At 40.7% G+C, this 17,946-nt stretch overlaps 2 protein-coding genes across 2 annotated transcripts in view; one reads left to right on the top strand and one right to left on the bottom strand.

The window, feature by feature from the left end:
• The window catches only part of GFM1 (G elongation factor, mitochondrial 1), a 23,953-nt gene extending 19,137 nt beyond the window's left edge, over positions 1-4,816 (top strand). The window contains exons 14-18 of the mRNA XM_009333992.1: positions 624-786; positions 1,886-2,030; positions 2,516-2,676; positions 3,559-3,612; positions 4,401-4,816. Of these exons, the coding sequence (XP_009332267.1) occupies positions 624-786; positions 1,886-2,030; positions 2,516-2,676; positions 3,559-3,612; positions 4,401-4,532 (655 nt within the window). The 3' untranslated portion in view covers positions 4,533-4,816. The remainder of the gene's footprint in view (positions 1-623; positions 787-1,885; positions 2,031-2,515; positions 2,677-3,558; positions 3,613-4,400) is intronic.
• A 3,291-nt stretch (positions 4,817-8,107) lies between these two features.
• Positions 8,108-17,946, bottom strand: part of RARRES1 (retinoic acid receptor responder (tazarotene induced) 1) — a 17,986-nt gene continuing 8,147 nt past the window's right edge. The window contains exons 2-6 of the mRNA XM_009333991.1: positions 11,470-11,532; positions 10,376-10,550; positions 9,535-9,671; positions 8,633-8,695; positions 8,108-8,539 (exon numbers count right to left, since the gene is read on the bottom strand). Of these exons, the coding sequence (XP_009332266.1) occupies positions 8,381-8,539; positions 8,633-8,695; positions 9,535-9,671; positions 10,376-10,550; positions 11,470-11,532 (597 nt within the window). The 3' untranslated portion in view covers positions 8,108-8,380. The remainder of the gene's footprint in view (positions 8,540-8,632; positions 8,696-9,534; positions 9,672-10,375; positions 10,551-11,469; positions 11,533-17,946) is intronic.

The raw sequence follows: 17,946 nt of genomic DNA, 5'->3' as shown, positions 1-17,946 counted from the left end.
TTCGGGGACGAGCTGTGACATGCGGGGGCCGACCCACCGCCGAGGCGCTGTGTATCCCCCCCAGCCCTGAGCCCCAGCCCCCCCAGCTGCGTGGGACAGGGGGCAGATGTTTCAGAGAGACCTCAGATCCCTCCGGTTTCACTTAAAAAGTATTTAACTGTTCATACTCGCAAGTTTTCTCCGATTATCCCCTTGTTCAGTGTCTGCACTTAACATCAAAGTACTTTGTGGCTGGAAACTGTAGGTATGTGCAGAAGCAACAAAAAAACTTGTTATTCAGTCAACAAAAAGCACAAGCCTAAAGGTAAGCAGGCTTTATTAGCATTGCTTACCGCACACAGAAGAATCTTGGTTTTGCAGTTGTTTTTTGAGCGATTAAACTCATCATGGTCTCTTGGCTTCCTGCTTGCAAGATGAAGAACCGTGGTGCTCCCTCTTTGGGCATTAAATAGCCTCAGCTGTTGTTTCAGCCGCTGTTATGGCATTTAGCCATTTTGGTTACATGTAACCAAATGGAATAAAGCAAAATGCAGAATGGGAACTTCTTCCTTAGAAAACTGTAGTTAGTGCATGGTTTGTGTAATGTGTAACGTGGTATTCTGGGGGGATTTGTTTGTTCTTAGGTTTGAATATACACACAAGAAACAGACGGGCGGAGCAGGCCAGTATGGCAAAGTTATAGGCATTCTTGAGCCCCTGGATCCGGAGGACTACACAAAATTAGAGTTTGAAGACAGAACCATTGGCACAAACATTCCAAAACAATTCGTGCCCGCTATTGAAAAGGTACAAAGCGTTTTGTGTGTGTGTGTATGATGTAAGAAATACTGATTCTTGTTGTTTTCCTGCTGTACTGTCCACATTTATTGTGACTGTCTTGCCCCAGGCAAGGAGGCTTTTCCTGTTATTTCAGCGGAAGCAGAATCAAGTTTTTGTGGCTTTGCTTAATATCTTACCATTCCTAGGTTTTCCACTTAACTTAGAAGCTGCTGTTTGTTTTCTTTGGTAGTGTGTGCTTGCTTTATTTCCATAGCAGTGCTGCAGTGCAAAATGTAGGCTTTCCTTTCTTGCAGTAAACAAGCCTCCTTCTGTTGAATCTGCTTTTTAATGGCCCTCTTCTGCTTTTGATTGTGGCCATGTGATTCTCATCTCTAACCCCAAAGTATGTTAACTTTTTTTGTGACTTCTCTGAGGCCAGTTACGTAGGAAACTGTAATCAAGCTAGATTTTCTGCATGAATTACCAAATACTCCTTTTAATCTCTTCTGCGGGATTCCTCTGTGCTTATCTCTGTGTAACTGTATAATTTATCACGTAGTACTTTAAGTAGTACCTACCACAATCTTTGAATTCCTATAATAATGGATCAACCTAAAATAGTTCCTTCGTTATTCTGTGATGCAACACTTAAAAGATTTTTGCCAAATCCTGGAAAAAGCATGAAGTCTTAAAAGAATCGTGTTCTTCAGTCGAGTGGTTAGAGTAGTTCTTTCCACACAGAGCATTCTTTCAGTTTTTGATCATACACTCCCTTAACAAAGCAAAATCCTGAGTACATTTCTTGTCCTTTGCTTGTTACATGATCTCTATTTTTAAAAAATACCACTATCGAACCGAGGTGCCAAAGAATGATAGCACAAAGTTTTCAAACGCTTGGGAATGAAAACTTTTCCCTGCTGTTATTTTCTTCCATTATCTTATCAAGCAAGAAGGTCCATTGCATAGATATGGGATTGCTGTTAAAAATTGTGAAATGCTTTTTTTTTTTTGTTATCGTCATTTTGTTTTTTAAGTTTAATGTCTTTTATAGGCTGTTGTTAATGCTACTCTTTTTTAAGCTTCATTTTCATCTAAAACCTGCTAACTTTGAGATGTTATTTGACAGGGATTCCGAGAAGCATGTGAAAAAGGTCCAGTGTCAGGGCACAGGATATCTGGAGTCCGGTTCGTCCTAGATGATGGTGCACATCACATGGTGGACTCTAATGAAATCTCTTTCATCAGAGCAGGAGAAGGAGCCCTAAAGCAAGGTATAAAGCTAGTCGTTTGAACGCGTAGTCCTGCTGGCTTCTCTATTGTTGGAGCTAAATTTAACAACCTCCTTTCTATAGGTTCATTTGTTGCCTGGTGAATCCATACATACATTTAAAGTTTGGCCAGTTGTGTAGAGCAGAATATATGCAAGAGTTTATAGAAGTTTTGAGGGAGGCACAATAATTCTTTAGTTACATGAAGGAAATCCTGTTTTCATAGAATAAAGAAACACCAACATCTTCAACCTTACACAGGTATGAAAAGAAGATTCTGTCAAACTGTGTGCCTCCCAGCTTTACTGTCTTGGGAATAAAAGGCAGGGGAGCTGGAATTCCACATAGTCAATTACTGTTTTCCCCCACTGATGTAAGAAACACTTAGCATTAACCATAAAACACTTCTTCGCTATGCAGAGGGGTATCTTGAATTATACCAGGGGTGTTCTTTGATGTTTGATTATTTAGTAAGTTTTTTCCTCCAGCTATGGAAAACGCCGCTGTGCGTATACTTGAACCCGTTATGGCAGTGGAGGTGATGGCACCCACTGAATTCCAAGGAGCAGTGATAGCTGGAATTAATCGCCGTCACGGAGTGATCACAGGACAAGATGGCACAGAGGATTACTTTACTCTCTATGCTGAGGTTTGTATTGTTCACTGGTTCCTGACCTTTTCTTTTCCTGCCTTGCCTTTCGACTCCATTACTGTTCGACTCATTGACTAATACGCATAAACGTGTAGCCAGGTCTTTCAGTGGATAAGCAAAACACTGATTTTCAACTCGTGGCAGCATATCGTGCAGTATTAGTGAACCTATTATAAATCTGTCTTGCTCCAGAGAAGCCGACTTGCTAACCTAAAATCACACGGTGGCAGAGAAAGAAACAGAACTCGGGTTTCTTGAGATGGGCTGGCTGTGCTACCTCAGAGGGAAACAAACCTGTGCAGCAGTACAGGCGCACAGAGTTCAGGGGGAAGATCTTTGTCAGCTGTCTTCCTTCAGCTGTTACCGGCATTAACTGTAATAATTGCAGCTAAATGCAAATGACTTGTCTTCAATGTTCCTTCTTTTATGTCCCTTCGAAAAACGTCCTTGTTCTCATGTTAGGTCATATAGAAGTGTACATCTAACAGTGGTGGTAGGGTAAATCGTCTCAGCAAAGCCTTAGCTAATGACAAGACTACACACCGCATCACTTCTGCTTCGTAAATTGTGTTTAGAGCTGCAGTCTTGAGATATTTCAAACGTTATGATCTCTTCCTGGGTGACACAGATTACCGAGTTTGGAATATTCCAGTATCTGGTGCATTCAAACTCTGTTTTTTTTGCTGAAAACACACTGTGAATATAAATCAGTTGAAATAAGAGATACTTTACAAAAATAGATAATTAGATCAGTACTGTTTACAAAGAGCACCAGACTTCACTGACTTTTGATATTGTAATTGAGATTAATTGGACGATAACCCAAAGTTGATGGAAAAAATACCTTGTTTTTACAAGAATAGTATGCTTGGATTTTAGGTGCCACTGAATGATATGTTTGGATATGCCACCGAGCTGAGGTCTTGCACAGAGGTAAGTACTCTCGGTACTTTTTGCTAGAACATGTTTATTTCTGTAAATCAAGTGTGCTAATTTGCATCACCATATACATAGCACATGTAGCAGTAAAAGTGATGAAAATCGAAGCAGATGCAGAATAGGAAAATAACCTTACAGTTTTTACTGTTACTTCAACTGCTTTTTAATTAACATAGCTGTCATTAGCTGCGTCATTTCTGGCCAAAAAATTCTTTCATACTTTGAGGAGGGAAGAGATTCAGAGTCGTAAGTAATACAAAATGATAGGTACCAGTAAAGGTATTGAATTCACGGGCTGGAACAGTTGCGACATACTCCTTAAGTTACAAATGTCTGCAAGTAGAAGAGATCTTTGACAGCAGTGCTCACGCTATTAAGATGTCCTTTTTTTAATAATATATATGCCTGTAGTTATACGCTCGTTGGATGCATTTGAATCAGGTGAGTTTGCGTGTTACGTAAAATATGCTATTCCACATCTCGAGACAGGCGAGTGCCGGTATTCTGTGAGCACTTGAACGGGCTGTTGTTAATGCCGTGATCATTTTCAGTTTTTAAGCAGAATGTCACGCTGATGAGATGGGAACCGCAGGCAATCTTGTATCAAAGAAACAGTGTTCAGATACTGTTTGTACGTCTTTGCATCTCCTATCTGCGCGCCTCAGTACACAGTGTTGGTGTACTTTGTCGCATGTTATTTCACAGATTGGGGTGTGGCCTACTGCTAAATAGGTTTACATGTTTAGCATCCTCACTTTGACTATTCTTTTCCAACTCTACAGGGAAAGGGTGAATATACAATGGAATACTGTAAATATCAACCATGTTCGCCCAGCACTCAAGAAGAAATAATTAACAAATACCTCGAAGCAACAGGACGACTTCCTGCAAAAAAGGGCAAAGCCAAGAGCTGACTTTTTTCCTCTTGAGTACATTGAACGGTTTTTCACATCCTTCTCCAAAAGCTCAGCAATCAAGGCTGGCTGGATAAGTGCAGGCTGCAGTGGGACTCGGGCTTGTAATTTCATCATAATATCCTTCCTTTGTGGTATTCTCAGAAGCCACCAGGAGATCACAACGGAATTGTTCACATGTAAATTGCTACTCATTAACAAAATATATAAATGTTACAGCACTGATGATAACTTGTCTTGAAATTTGTCTTAATCCATTTGTATTAAAATAATTTTATTTTTTTACTTGCTACATCATTATTTTGTAATTAGGCTAGTTGCTGTTTGTTTTTGAAAGTTTAAAAATCTTAGTTTAGGAGACTAAACTAACTGTTAAGTGCTGGACAGGCACGAGGGTGAATCGTCATCCAGTGCTGAGCAGTTTTCACATACGTGCCCCAAGCATGGATCCTGTAGCTCCTGCACTTAAGAGCGTACAGTCCAGGGAACGAAGGTCAGTTTTCCCTCCTCATCCTTCAGAAACAGTGCTAGGAGCCTCCAAAGTCCTAAGGAATTGGGCAAAGTCACCTGTCAGTGCAACTTGCTTATCACCACATCTGCTTATCACGGATGGTGCAAGGCATTTGAAAAGAGTTGATAATAATATGCGTAGAAGTTAAGTCTTTCCAAAGCTGTGAACAAAGTGGATTTATTTTAGGGGCTCGCTGTCTTGGCTCTTTGTTAGAAAACCAGACAAAAGATTCCTTTCCCCAGAACCTCACAATCAAAAGGGCGTGTTGCTGATGATGCGCAGCTTGGGAATCGGTTGAACAGATCTTGCTCACTCATAGAAGGGAGATAAAACAAGGACGTTATAATTAGGTGAGAAAGAGAAGATGATACCATCAATATATTTTTTTGATTACTACCAGAAGATCCACGCTGAATTTTCTTTGCGTGCTCTCTCTTCCTGACCTACTCGGCTTAACAGCATTTTTGCAGACTTCAGTAAACAGAGAATGAAGTTCCAGTTCAAAACCAGCTACATTCCTGGCACAGGATTGTGGTTGATGTTTACCAGACGCAGACAGAACTGCAGTGGCTGGGCTTCTTTTCCCTCAGCCTTCACAGAAAGACAGTGAAAATTACTTATTTTAACCTTGAAAAAAGTACAGTGTCAGAGATTTGTCAGGGGCATGTAAATGCTGACTAAACACATGCATAATGCCGTATATGAATATGATGTTGCTTTGGGCCGAATCCTTCTTGATTCCCTTGCATTCAGAGCCTTATTTTTGTGAAAATACTCAGCTGGAACTTGTTTCAAGAAAAGCCCTGCAGGTTCTCTGACATTTGGAGATTTTCTCAAACAAGCAAATACAGCACGTTTACCAAAATTCAAAGACGGCTTACAAAAGCAGTATGAATGCAAGAAATAAATGGGGTGGTTATTATTTTATTTATATTTATGGCTTTTATATTATGCTTATTAGAGGCCAGTCATGATGTGAATTCCTGGCTAATAGGTTCTGCCAGATGTGTGCTGGTTCTCCACAAATCTAACATGTCCAATGAGAACATGGCCCCGGGTAGCACAGTGCAGGGACAGCTGAGGCACAGCAGGGTCTGCTGAGCTTAAATGCGAGGGAGAAAATCTGCGGGTAGGGGGAAGGCTAATGGATAGCGGGGGACAGTGGAAGGAGGACAGAAGCACTAGCAAGAGCCTAATTTTGGGGCGCCCTGGATTTTGTTCCTTTGTGCATGATGGGTTTTTTTTTTTCTTTGATCAAATTTTAGATAGCACTTGTTGTATATCTTAGTTGAACTCTTCCTAGCAGCAAAGATGAAAGAGAACTACTCCTCTTGTCTGCACAACATCTTACAGATATGCTCTGCACGTGTTTTTTTTTAGCGTGAAGAATTCACTGTGAACCCGTCTAAGCCTTGGCTTGGATAACGTCTACGTTGATGTAACCAAGAATTTTGCTTGAGTAAAAACTGTATGATTTTAGGTTCTGATCCACTGACTGAAATCTTGGCCCTAAAGAAGTTGGTGGAAATTTTGCCTTTGAATTCCAACAGGTTTGCTACTTGTCCAGAAGCTATTGCGCAGTTTCTTAACTAACCTAAGTTTGCGTTGCTTATTTGGTGTCAAAGTTACACCGATCTGGTAAGTTGGAAGTGCCTGATCCTCTGTTCTAGGTCTGGAGAGCAGTGACAAAAACAAGGGTAAGGAAACTAAACTTGTGGTTAAATGCATTGCTAAAGTAGACCCCCAAAGTGCAAAACCCATGCTATTTTCTTATTTAAATTCTAAAAAAGATATTTTCATCACCAATTTCTTTAAGAAATGTTGCCGTTATAAGCTCTGATTTCACGCTGTTGATGATGAGAAATGTGTTACCAGCACAAAAGAAAACACCAAGAGTATGGGAAATGCTGCTTCACTGAATTTATTGTAGTGCCTATGATGTGCTGATATAGAAAGCTTCAGTCAGTAAAAGTATATCAGACAAATACACTTGTGTAAAATGCCTGAATTTGGGGGGTTAACAGATCACCCAGCCTAAATATCTCCCAGTTAAAGCTTTCGTGTTGAATACCTTAATCATCGTTACCAATTACAGATCAACGATAGCGCAGTGTACCACAAGTTACAAAGAACGTAACCATCCCGGAAGGCAGAGACCATTGCCTGTTTTCCTAAGTAAGGTGTACTTATTGATAGGGAGTTGAGTTAACCCGGCAGAAATCTTGCTAATGGAGAAGAACAATGACGAACCCAAAACAGGTTGGCACAATCCCAGTGAACAAAGGCAGGACAGCGGGTCTGCTGTAAACCGAAATGGAGAATTTGGTGTGAGAGGACAAAAACATGTTCTTGCAGTAGGACTTTGTCGTATTTCGGATGGGTACAAGACACAGCAGGCAGTAATATAAAAGCTGTTTGACGGGGTATTCTGGCAGCAGGCTGTTCCCCCGCCAAACCCAAATGTGGAAATCCATCTGTACAGAGCCTCACTGTCTTTGCAGTTCTGTCTGTTTTCACTGAAGGCAGAATAGCGAGAACTGTGTCGTACTGCAAATAGACTAAGACAACATTCTCAATTTCCGTTTGACAAACACTGCCTTGCAGTGTTCTGGACTGGTGAGAGATGTGGAGAGACAACAAAACGTGTTTTCCTTATATCAATATTTTCTGAGTTGCCTTCACAAATATGAGAGAAGACACTTCCTTTTTATGTCAGCTCACACCACAGGGAGCGGTGGTGCGTCAGCAGGACTAGGGCCGTGCAGATGCTGGCTACTGGCTTCTGTAGGGCCTTGCGGGAGACGTTTCGCTGCCTGCGCTTGTCCACGTCTTTAAAGGCCAAACACTGGGAGAAGATGGGGAGTTGGGGTCGAACAGCAGCAGCATGAAAGAAAACCCCACCTTGACCCTGCGTAATGGTATTTGTTTTATTGGAGATCTAAGTTAGAAATCAGCATGTATCTATCCCAAAAAATGAAAAAAAATTAGTAGACAAATATTTCTTAGTGACAGATTAATATTTTTCTCAAGATTTTTATCCAAATACATTAACTTTGTTCACAAACTATGTTACTCTAAGCAACAGTAAGTTAGTGACATAAAATCAGCTTGTGTATATTTATCTGTGTATGTATGTCATAGCAAAGTTTTTAGGTAGAACTCTAGAACATGAGTCTTGCAGTTTAAGAAATCACAGGAATTAATTTTGGAACAAAACAGACTAGTGAAAGCATTCAAATTCACTGTTCGACTTGTATAGAAAAATTATCACAACTCCAGATCTATTAACACAAGGATTTTCTCATTTAATACATATTCATAAAGCTGACAATCTCTTTTAAAATTTTGCTCCCCTTTCATGTAAAATCCCAGCAGCTGATCCAGATTCCATTCCAGACCCGTATTCGAGCCCCTGATTCTCTGAAGCACAGAAGTATTTCACTTTCAGAGGGTGACCAGGAAGCCAGGTGAGGCGCATGTGACATGAAATAATTTCCTGGAGAACAGATTTAAAAATACACATCTTTTATGATCTTTATGCTGTTCCTCTGTTGATGAAAGGAGGTATTATACACGTATGCTTTCTTACCTGTGTTGGAATTTCATGGAGTAGGACAGTGTAGTCAAACTCAATAAAATCATCTTTCCTTATCTGGGCGTGTATGAAAAAAAAAAAAGATCAAGAACGCAAGTTACATTGTGGAAGTTCAGAGGCTAGTCTGATTGACTGCATGTAGCTTGCTTAGGGAGCGAGATGAATAGGGCTCGAGATGGCTGTGGTCGCTGGCTGGAGTGAAGACGGGTTTTGTATGTAGAGAGACAGGGAACTAGGAGCACTTCCTGCATAAAAGCTTTGGAGGCACTAACTGCAACGTGGCTCTGCAGTCTGACTGTTCTCTGACATGAAACTAGGCTTGACTCAGATGCTAATTAATTGAGTTTAACCCGCAAATAAATTTGAGAATCTTACCTATTGATGTCTCCTTCAGAGAAATCTCATTCTAAGTAACTAGGGAGTAAAAACCGAACACTGTCGATCACAGGTGACTGAGGGACACAAAGCTTTGGGAACTCCTATTCTATATGCTGCAGATGTAAGGTATGTTCCTCAGAGAGCGTATGTCAGGTACTAGATTGATGCTACCTTCGAGCTTGGCTAGGAGGGCAAAGAGTACTAGGAGCGACTTAGTATGGGGCTGATGAACTGCAGGACCGTACGTTCAAATCTCCTGATTAAACCTGCAGAAGCCAACAGATCCACTCGTGCAAATAAGGAAAACCAAATGTTGTCCAAATGAGTAAAATTTTTCCACCAAAACCTGGACAAGGTTGTCCAGACGTGGAGATACTTGTATGGAGAAGCCACTGGGATTTTGGGAGAATCACACCCATTACAGAAAGCATAAGCTGTTGATGGTTGTTTTATTCTCTGCTGCTTAGTAGACTCTATTAGCTTCTGTAACGCAGACTTGTAATTTCCACTTCGCTTACCCACTGCTTCACAGACTTGACTTGTGCCGTGAAGTAACCCAAGTTCTCCGTTGACTTTTCCCACATTATGTAACTGCTGCCAGCGACAGCCAAAGCCCACACTGGCTCCAGGGCAGCTTCAATATTTCCATAGCTGTCTGCAAGGGAGCAAGAGAGTAATACAAAAATGATTAATTCTGGCTGTTCAGCAGAAAAATGATAAACCACAGAACACTTTTGCCTGGTGTAGCACTATTCCTGGGAAGTGACTCTTCCCCCAGATGCGTTACAATCTTGAACAGGGAGGAGAATGATGCTAAACCTGCAGTCACAGTACAAGCATGAAAGCGTGACGGAACTGAAATTGCCAAGAGGCACTATTCACAGGGTCCCCACAAGGAGGTGAGAAACCCAATATCCACGATAATGGAGGTCCTTACCTAGCCAGGAGGAGAAGAGGGACCGGGGCGCTCTATTTCCAGGATGGAAAAATTCTGTTAGTCATCCCTTGTGAATTTCCACCCGCAGCTGGGGAAGGTGTGTGGGTTAAGGCAGTTGTTATTACTTGAGGACATTTTGCATTTACTTGAATATAAAACTGCATAGACTTGTTTTTAAATCCAAAACACCTTCACAACGTTGTGTTGACTACCGCTGTTGCTAAAATGCAGCAGGTTTTTTTTTTCCCCAAGAATTGCTAGCAAGGTGGAATTGTTTTGATAGTTACCTCTATGGTTTTAGGGTGCTACTGTAAATGTATGTGTCTACTTTTTGAAATGCATGTACATTTGCTTGTGTTCTTAAAAGTGCCCAGGCTCTTTGAGATAAAATGAAATACAATTGGTTATTTGGAGGAATATACCTGGAATATTGTTTCCGATTATTGGTTTAGTTTGGTGCCTAATTTTTTGGTAAAGTCTGTTGTCCTCTTCTTGAATTTGCTTCTGGTCTTTGGTATATGTGCACTTGATATTGACAGCAGGCAGAGACTTTGTCTTCGGATACAACACTGTAGCAAGGCAGCTCCCGACATTTTCCTGTAAAAGTAGAATTTAAAACTGTAATCTTTAATCGAGATTTTTTTTTACCAGCAACAGATTCTTAAAAAAGCTCTTGGTATTAACATGTGAAGTGTACATGTGGAGTACGTACATGTCTTTATGAGACGCTTTGTATGAAGCTGTACAGGGGTCAAGAAAGTCTTTAGATGGATATAAATTTTTTTCCAGAGAAGTAAATAGGTTAAAACCACAAGGCTAAAGTGATTTAACAGAAGTTTTTAATTAAAAAGTGTAGCAGAAATGCACTAAGTCATCTTGGAAATACATTTGAGAGTTCTCAAGAAATAACATTAACAGGGTATTTCATTGCATGATACTTCAGCCTTAAAACAAAAATAATCTAACGCTTCATATTAAATTCTGAAAATAATCTGAATTTCATAAAATGTGTGTGTAATGAAAAAGCAGATGCTTACAGTAAAATTGCTCATGACAACTGTCTGACAGAATGAATGGGGGGGGATATAATTCTAAAGAACACAACTGTCAACTCTTTATTCTCATTTTGGTGTGCGGACACAGCAGGAGCTACAACTGGATAACAAGGACCATACTGTCACACTGAGTTTGGACCGTGGCAAAGTTTCACTCAGGCGCTTGGTTGCCTGATGTGACTTAAATGAGACAATCTCTTCAGGCACTGAGCAAAGCAGGTAACTACGGTGCTCTGACCACTTGGACCCCGACAGAGGCAGAGGACTGATTAGATGAGATACTTGGGTGATGCTAAGAGCAAACCATGCCCCATGCTGGACAGGCAGGTAGAAGCATAAAGGTAAGTCCTTCCATTGTGAAAGATCCATTTACAAAAGCGATTAAATGTACCCTCTTTTGGGGGCGTTGAAGTTCATTTAACGCACACTGTCAGAAGAAATACGGTGGACTGTAAACTCACCCCGCTTTTGTAGTCTTCGGTAGTGAACTGCAGGTAATACTTGTGACCAGACTCCGGGATGTTCTGGAAGAGAGAAGGATTCAGCCATCAGTGTAACTATAGCCTTACATACTGTAACTTGCTGAGGTGTTGCCATGAGCGCTGAGGAGGGAAAACGAGGTTGCCATGAGAGCTGAGGAGGGAAAACGAGGGTGCCATGGCTACCTCATGGCCTTGTACCATCAGGAAATTGGTCAGATGAGATGCGCTGAGATGATCCTAGCAGCAAACACCAAGGGTCTTAACAACAACAATAAATAACCTTTATATTAAGGGATGTTTTAAAGCCTTTCCTCACAGAGAGATGCATGAAGAAAAATGCAGCTCAAAGTCCTTCACAGGACAGATTGATACTGGGTAACTTTAAAAATAGTAAAATTACAAATCAGTGTTCAGCTTCCGAGGAGGTATTTTTTGCACAGGCTATCGGAGTGCCCTTGAATAAATAAATGAATCAAATCTTGCTGACTGATTCACAGCTGAACAGGAATTACACGGGCTAATTTAATCTTAGGGATGCTAATCTTTCTAGGTTTTTTTCTATTGTGACTGGAAAGAGACTAATTTCGCTACGCAGCGTGTCAGAGCAGGATTCTGATCTGTCTCCTCTCTTTTGACCTGAAAACACCAGTCATTAAGTTGCCCAATCAACTACCTGAGATTCCGCTTGTTAAGGAAAAATAAAAGAATACTCCTTGCTGGTGGGAAGCAGCCAGTAGCACCTCTTGTAGCACAAAACATCAGAAAAGCCTTAGAAATGTACACCTTTGAAATATGTGATTTTCAACGATTTGGGGCTTTTTCGGTTTCTTTTGTTTTTTTTTTTCCTGTTGCTGACAGAAATGGTTCAGTCCACAAATTTTATTTTTGGTGTGGGATGTCGGGCCCCCAAGCATGCTGAAACAGAAACTAGCTTTTAATGTTAGCCATGAAAGATATTAATTACCCTAAAACAGGATCAATATCTCATTTAATAGTGTAAGAGCAGAGCCTATTTGCATTATCTGCTCTTTACTTCATTAGTCAGTCTCATATTTTCCTACCAACTTGTATATTCACTTTTGAAATTTCTATATTTATTTTTGAGTGGGGAGTCTGAGCAACGAATAGGATGGAAAACTTTATATTTATTCAACTAATTCCTTGTAAAATTACATTATGTGTCGTTTTAACTGTTTGGTACATTTCCGGGCCTTTCCTTTGATTAAATCAGCCAGAAATAAATGAAAAAAAAAAAAATCTTTTTGTATGCTATACTGTGATTTATTAGACGAGCTTTCTGATATACAAGCGAGGTCACTTCTGTGTCTCAAAGTTTGTTCCTTATGCCTATATCACCTGGTTTAATAAGAGGCATTCTCTTTCTGTAGAAAATGCATTTTACTGGAGAATGCAAGCTGCCTTTTAAAGTGTACATTTAAATCAAATTGCTGTATTCCAGCAACAGCACTGATTTTTTAGTCTTATTTGTTTTTAAAATACAATACTCTTCAAATAAACAGGAGGGGAATTCTGGCTGTTTGCACAATTTTGAAGTTCAGAACCCAAAGCAAGCGTGCACATGTTCTATTTATCTAAACTTGGGCCTCTGTTGCTCTCATCATACTTTCTTCCAGGAAGCCATTAATAGCATAGTGTTAGCAAAGTTTCATTCCCAGGGCAAGGCCTTCAGCCCAGCACCTGCCTTTAGTACATACATGGAGTTATACACTGCAGATAAGAGGGCAAATTGGTTTAGTCACTTGCTCTACTTTTATGAAAACCCCTCTTGAAGCTTTACGATGAGGCAAGTCTGGAGCTGGACCCAGCTGACACCGTGAAGGGAATGGAGGGAATGGAGAAGAGGATGAGTTCAGACTTATAATCTCTTCTCTGCCTCCTCGTTCTCCCTTTCTCTCCTGCCCCTGTTTTGTGTATTGGCTAAAATCTTGTCCTCAAAATGACAGAGATTGTGACATGAACAGACACTCTTAGCCTAGCAAAATGGTAAAAAATAGCTTTCCTGAAATGCAGGTTTACAAAAGAATCAATAATTCGTGTTGCATGACAATCACTGCAGTTAAGTCTAAGTTTCTAATTATTGTAAAGCTACCCAAGAGGTATTATCTCTATTGTTTCTAACATTCTTCATTTGATCAAGTATGGGTATTTTTTAAGCACAGTGACCTAGGCTTATTCCTTTTCTTGTCATCAGTACCACAGATGAGAGAACCTGAAATAGAGTCAGTTGGACTGCAACACTTCTGAAGCAGGAGAAACTTAGCTCTGATTTAATGGATGATAGTGGATGGGGTTTCCTGCTTTTCTTTTCCTCAAGGGGCACAGTACAGCAGCCTGATGGCACGCTCCCAGTTACAACATCAGGGTCTTAAAGCCTGTAACAGAAGCTCTTTTATAGTTAAGCCGGATCTTTTCTGTCCAGCATATTCGGTCATTTAAAATATGTTCAACTTTTCTTCCAAAATTATTTGTTCTTGCATTGGTGTCACCCGTTCTGTCTGCTAAAGAAAAACATCGGTTTTATAGCTGTGATAACTTTGAGAATAGTAATCAGATTCTGACAAAATATCTCAGCAGTTTCACTGCATTTGCCTGATATCAAGCACTAATGAAGAAAACAAAATCAAGTGGAGCTTTATAAACTAATTATTTAGTCTCTGATTCTTCTCAATAGAAGTATATAGAAAAGCTTCATGACTAATAACTTGGTAAATATGCACTTTAAAAAGAATACATAATTCTTGCTTATGTTGTTTTTGAAGTAGATATTCTCTCTTCATTTGCAACAACTCCACTATAGCAGTACTACTCACCTAGAAAGCTTTCAAGTGGCACTACACAGCTACAATACATATTCGATCTGGGTATGCATACCAGAGAGCTGCTTTGATCTTACCAGGGAGAGGGGGAAGGTACATTTGGCACAAAATAATTTTAACTTTTACAAAAGTATTTCTAGTTTCGAAGAAAAACATCACTTTTATTGCCACTATTATTTTCCACTATCATCCCAAAATGCATCACTGTAAACCATCACATAGTGTGAGTTAAATAAGAGCTCAGGAATATTTGATGTCACACAATGATGGCTGACTGAAAGCAGCCAAAGATAAAAGTGTCCAAAAGAGAAGAAAACAAGTGAGTAATTCATTTTTCCACTGAATATCTGGATTGCGGGATTGTTTTATTTCCAGGCTCAAAATTAATGCAACTGTCATGACAGATTTTTAGTACTGTAAAGGCCAGAATAGCAGTTTAAGAGCAGTTTCATTCCAGGTCCCAAAGGAGGCAGTTTCGCAATTGGTATAGACTGCTCTGACTTCCCACTGGCACAGAAAGGGGTGATCCCCCTCTCTCCCCTTGCTGCAGGTTTCCATCTCTTCTCCTGTGTGTTTCCCCACCAGTATTTCTTCCCTGGGACCAGTTTTCGGTCGCTGACCTGATCACTAAGCGTGGAGAAGCTGGCACTGCTGAGAGAGGAGCAAGTGTCCTTTAGGGTCTTGCCTAGCGGGATTCCCACCTCACAGCCCTGCCACGGTCCCTGCAAGCCAGCCCGGGTGGCCTGTGGCTTCTGGAGGTGCTAGAGATGTCTGATCTGCAAGCAAGCCAGGTGAGCTCTCAGGCTGCCCCAGGCAGCAGGGATGGCTATTTTCTCTACCTCTCTGTATCTAGCTTTCCTTAGACAATTTACCTGCCCTGCCACTGATTTTATCTTTCTCACCCTAATGTGGGGTCCTGACTGTTGGAAATAAGTAGAAGTCTTTTAACTGACTTCTAATATTAGGGCCATAGTCCTGATATTACACTGTTTTGTGTCAAGACGAGCTTGTGAAGAGAAATATCCATCTGTAAAATTGTATTTTGTAGTCCAATTTAAGCAAATGTTGCAGTTTAGCCAAGAGATTACCTAGCTTTACCTTTAGACTTTACCTCCTGGTTCACCTACCTACTGCTCAGTTATGATTTCCAGGACAGCTTGGTATGGGAAACTGCTACATCAGTGTTTTGAAAGTTACTCTCCTGAATTCTAGGATCTTCAGTTGGCACACACTAATGCTTCTCTTCTCAGAAATGTATTTTAAAGTGCAGCTGTCAACAATTCCATGAGATGCATGCTGCTGTTTCCTAGAAGACACTCAAGTTAAAAAAACCCACCCCACATCAGTGAGAAGGGACAACAGAAAGAAAAGTGCAGCCAATGGCAAGGTAGGAATTATTATATGTTTGGCATATCTCTACTATTTGTTGCTGGGAGAGAAAAGCACTGAAGTCTCATTTTACCTGAACTTGAAAAATCCTTAACGTCTAACAGAGTTACCATACTGGTGACTGTCTCCAGTCCTGTTTCTAATTACCACAGTTTCACTAGCTAGTGGACTAATGATGTTAGTTTTAAAATACAATGCTCATGATTAAATTCCATGATAAAATTATCCTATTTTCAATAGATCAAGTAATATACTAACCAATAGGAAACTAGCCTTCTTAAAAAAATTAAAAGAACAAAAACAAAACAACCAGCCAACCCCCCCCCCCAAATCCCAACATTTCTGTCTCTTGCATTCACATAATATAGCACATTCCTTCCAGGAAATTCTTCTCTCTCTTTTTTTTTTTTTTTTTTTTTTTTTTTTTACAGTGGAGGACAGGAAAGAAGGAAGTGACCATGTCTGGTACATTTCTCCTCTTGTTTTCACAGAGTGTGCAAAGAAAAAGGGGAAATAAACTGCAGAAAGGGGTTACAGCAAGCTCCTACAGCATCAATACTGTGAGGAAATAATGAGGCATTTCACTTCTCTATAATGAACCAATTTTTTTTCTTTCCTATATTAAAAGGCAGGTGGCTGATAGTGGGTGGAAAAAATCTCTTCCCCTGCCCACAACCAAAACTACCTCGCAAATACTCAGTTACACTGGAGTTGGAAAAAGGATCTGCACCAACCCCTTCTGCTGTGTCTCTTTACTAAACAAGTGCACTGCTTCCAGCAGCACACGCTGCTCCCAGAGACCATGTTGTTGTTCTTAAGAGGCACAAGCATTTGCATACGTAAATATATACATATATACATAAGCACGCTACCCAGTAAAGTGCCCAGTAAATACAGAAGGAGCACTTGTACGTTTTGAGAGAAGTATCAAATATCAGTAAATTTCTGTCATAGGTGTCTGCAGCAATTTCATAGGAAGAATGAAATGTCACACTAGCACATCCATGCTCAGCACCTATTAAACTATATGTTTAATGACATGTTTGGGAACAATGATGAGAACAGAGAGTTACCTAAAGGATATGGTCTTAGATAAATCTATAGCAGGACATCATGTTTGCATTCCCAGACAGGTAGCACAACTAACACTATCTTTCAGCCTTGCGTTACACAAGGTAATATACAAATTCTGAATTTTTATGCAGTAGTTCGTGTTTTGTCAAATTTAATTGGAAATTATTCTGGTCTGTTAAACATTGTGTGCAACTCAAACAGGCTTCAAATTGTTTTGGAACCACTGCCAAGTGGGATATATGTGAAAGGTTAAGGCTCATGTTCAATGCTGTAAGGACTGCAATAGTACATCCTAAACGTTTTAGGCTGGCTTGGAACTTCTTTCTTGAAAGGAAGATTTTACACTATACCATTCTATTCTCAATTTTAGGAGTGAGGGCCTGATTTGAACATGCCATGCAGATGCTGAAGGAAAAATGTTGTAAGATCTCTTTTTCAGATGCCAGAGCCATGAAAAGGATCCAGCGGAATCCAGTACTGCGTTAGGCACATCAGACTGGGAATCCAAAACAACCAGCCCTTGCTTTAGGGAGCTGCCCAGCACTAGCCTAGAGGGAAAGACTAGGAGAAGAGGGCTGGTTTTAAATCCCATCCACTGCGATAGCTTAGACCCTCCTCAGCTCTCCAGGAAGGCAGTGCTTTCCTTCCAGGATCTACAGCCTTGGACAAATGTTCCCCAGAAGTTTTTGCCCGTTCTCTTACTTTCAGAAACTGAGTACGCTGTAAAAAAAGCCCCAAACCTGTGGCTGGAGGAAGAAAAGGGCTGCATGGCACGGTGCTCACGGGCAGCGGCCCTGCCCGTCGGGGCACAGGGTGCGGGTATACCAGGCATGCCCTGGGCACCGCCTCGAGCATCCCTGATAAGCTCTCCGTGATGTAAAAGCTCTGCCCCTGTAGCTGCTCCTATCTAGGACTCCCACCCCTTTCTGTTACCTGAATCTGGCATGTGTTTTTGAAGATAAAGGCATGTTTTCTGATGGGAACTGCATTGCCTTTAGTTGAGCTCTTGGTCTCCAGAGATAGAAAGCCAAAGTCCTTTCCGTCCCTACTCACACAAAGTAGATGGTCCCTCCAGAAGCAGTTCTGCTGAAAATGTTTCCTTATCAAACTGTTTGCTTTCCATCATGTGCCCGCCACATGCCTCGGTTTTCCTCTT

Source organism: Pygoscelis adeliae, unplaced genomic scaffold (genome assembly GCF_000699105.1).
Source record: "Pygoscelis adeliae isolate BGI_AS28 unplaced genomic scaffold, ASM69910v1 Scaffold241, whole genome shotgun sequence".
Lineage (NCBI taxonomy): Eukaryota > Metazoa > Chordata > Aves > Sphenisciformes > Spheniscidae > Pygoscelis > Pygoscelis adeliae.
The sequence above is the reverse complement of the archived record's forward strand: the minus strand, read 5'-3'. Positions and strand labels throughout refer to the sequence as shown.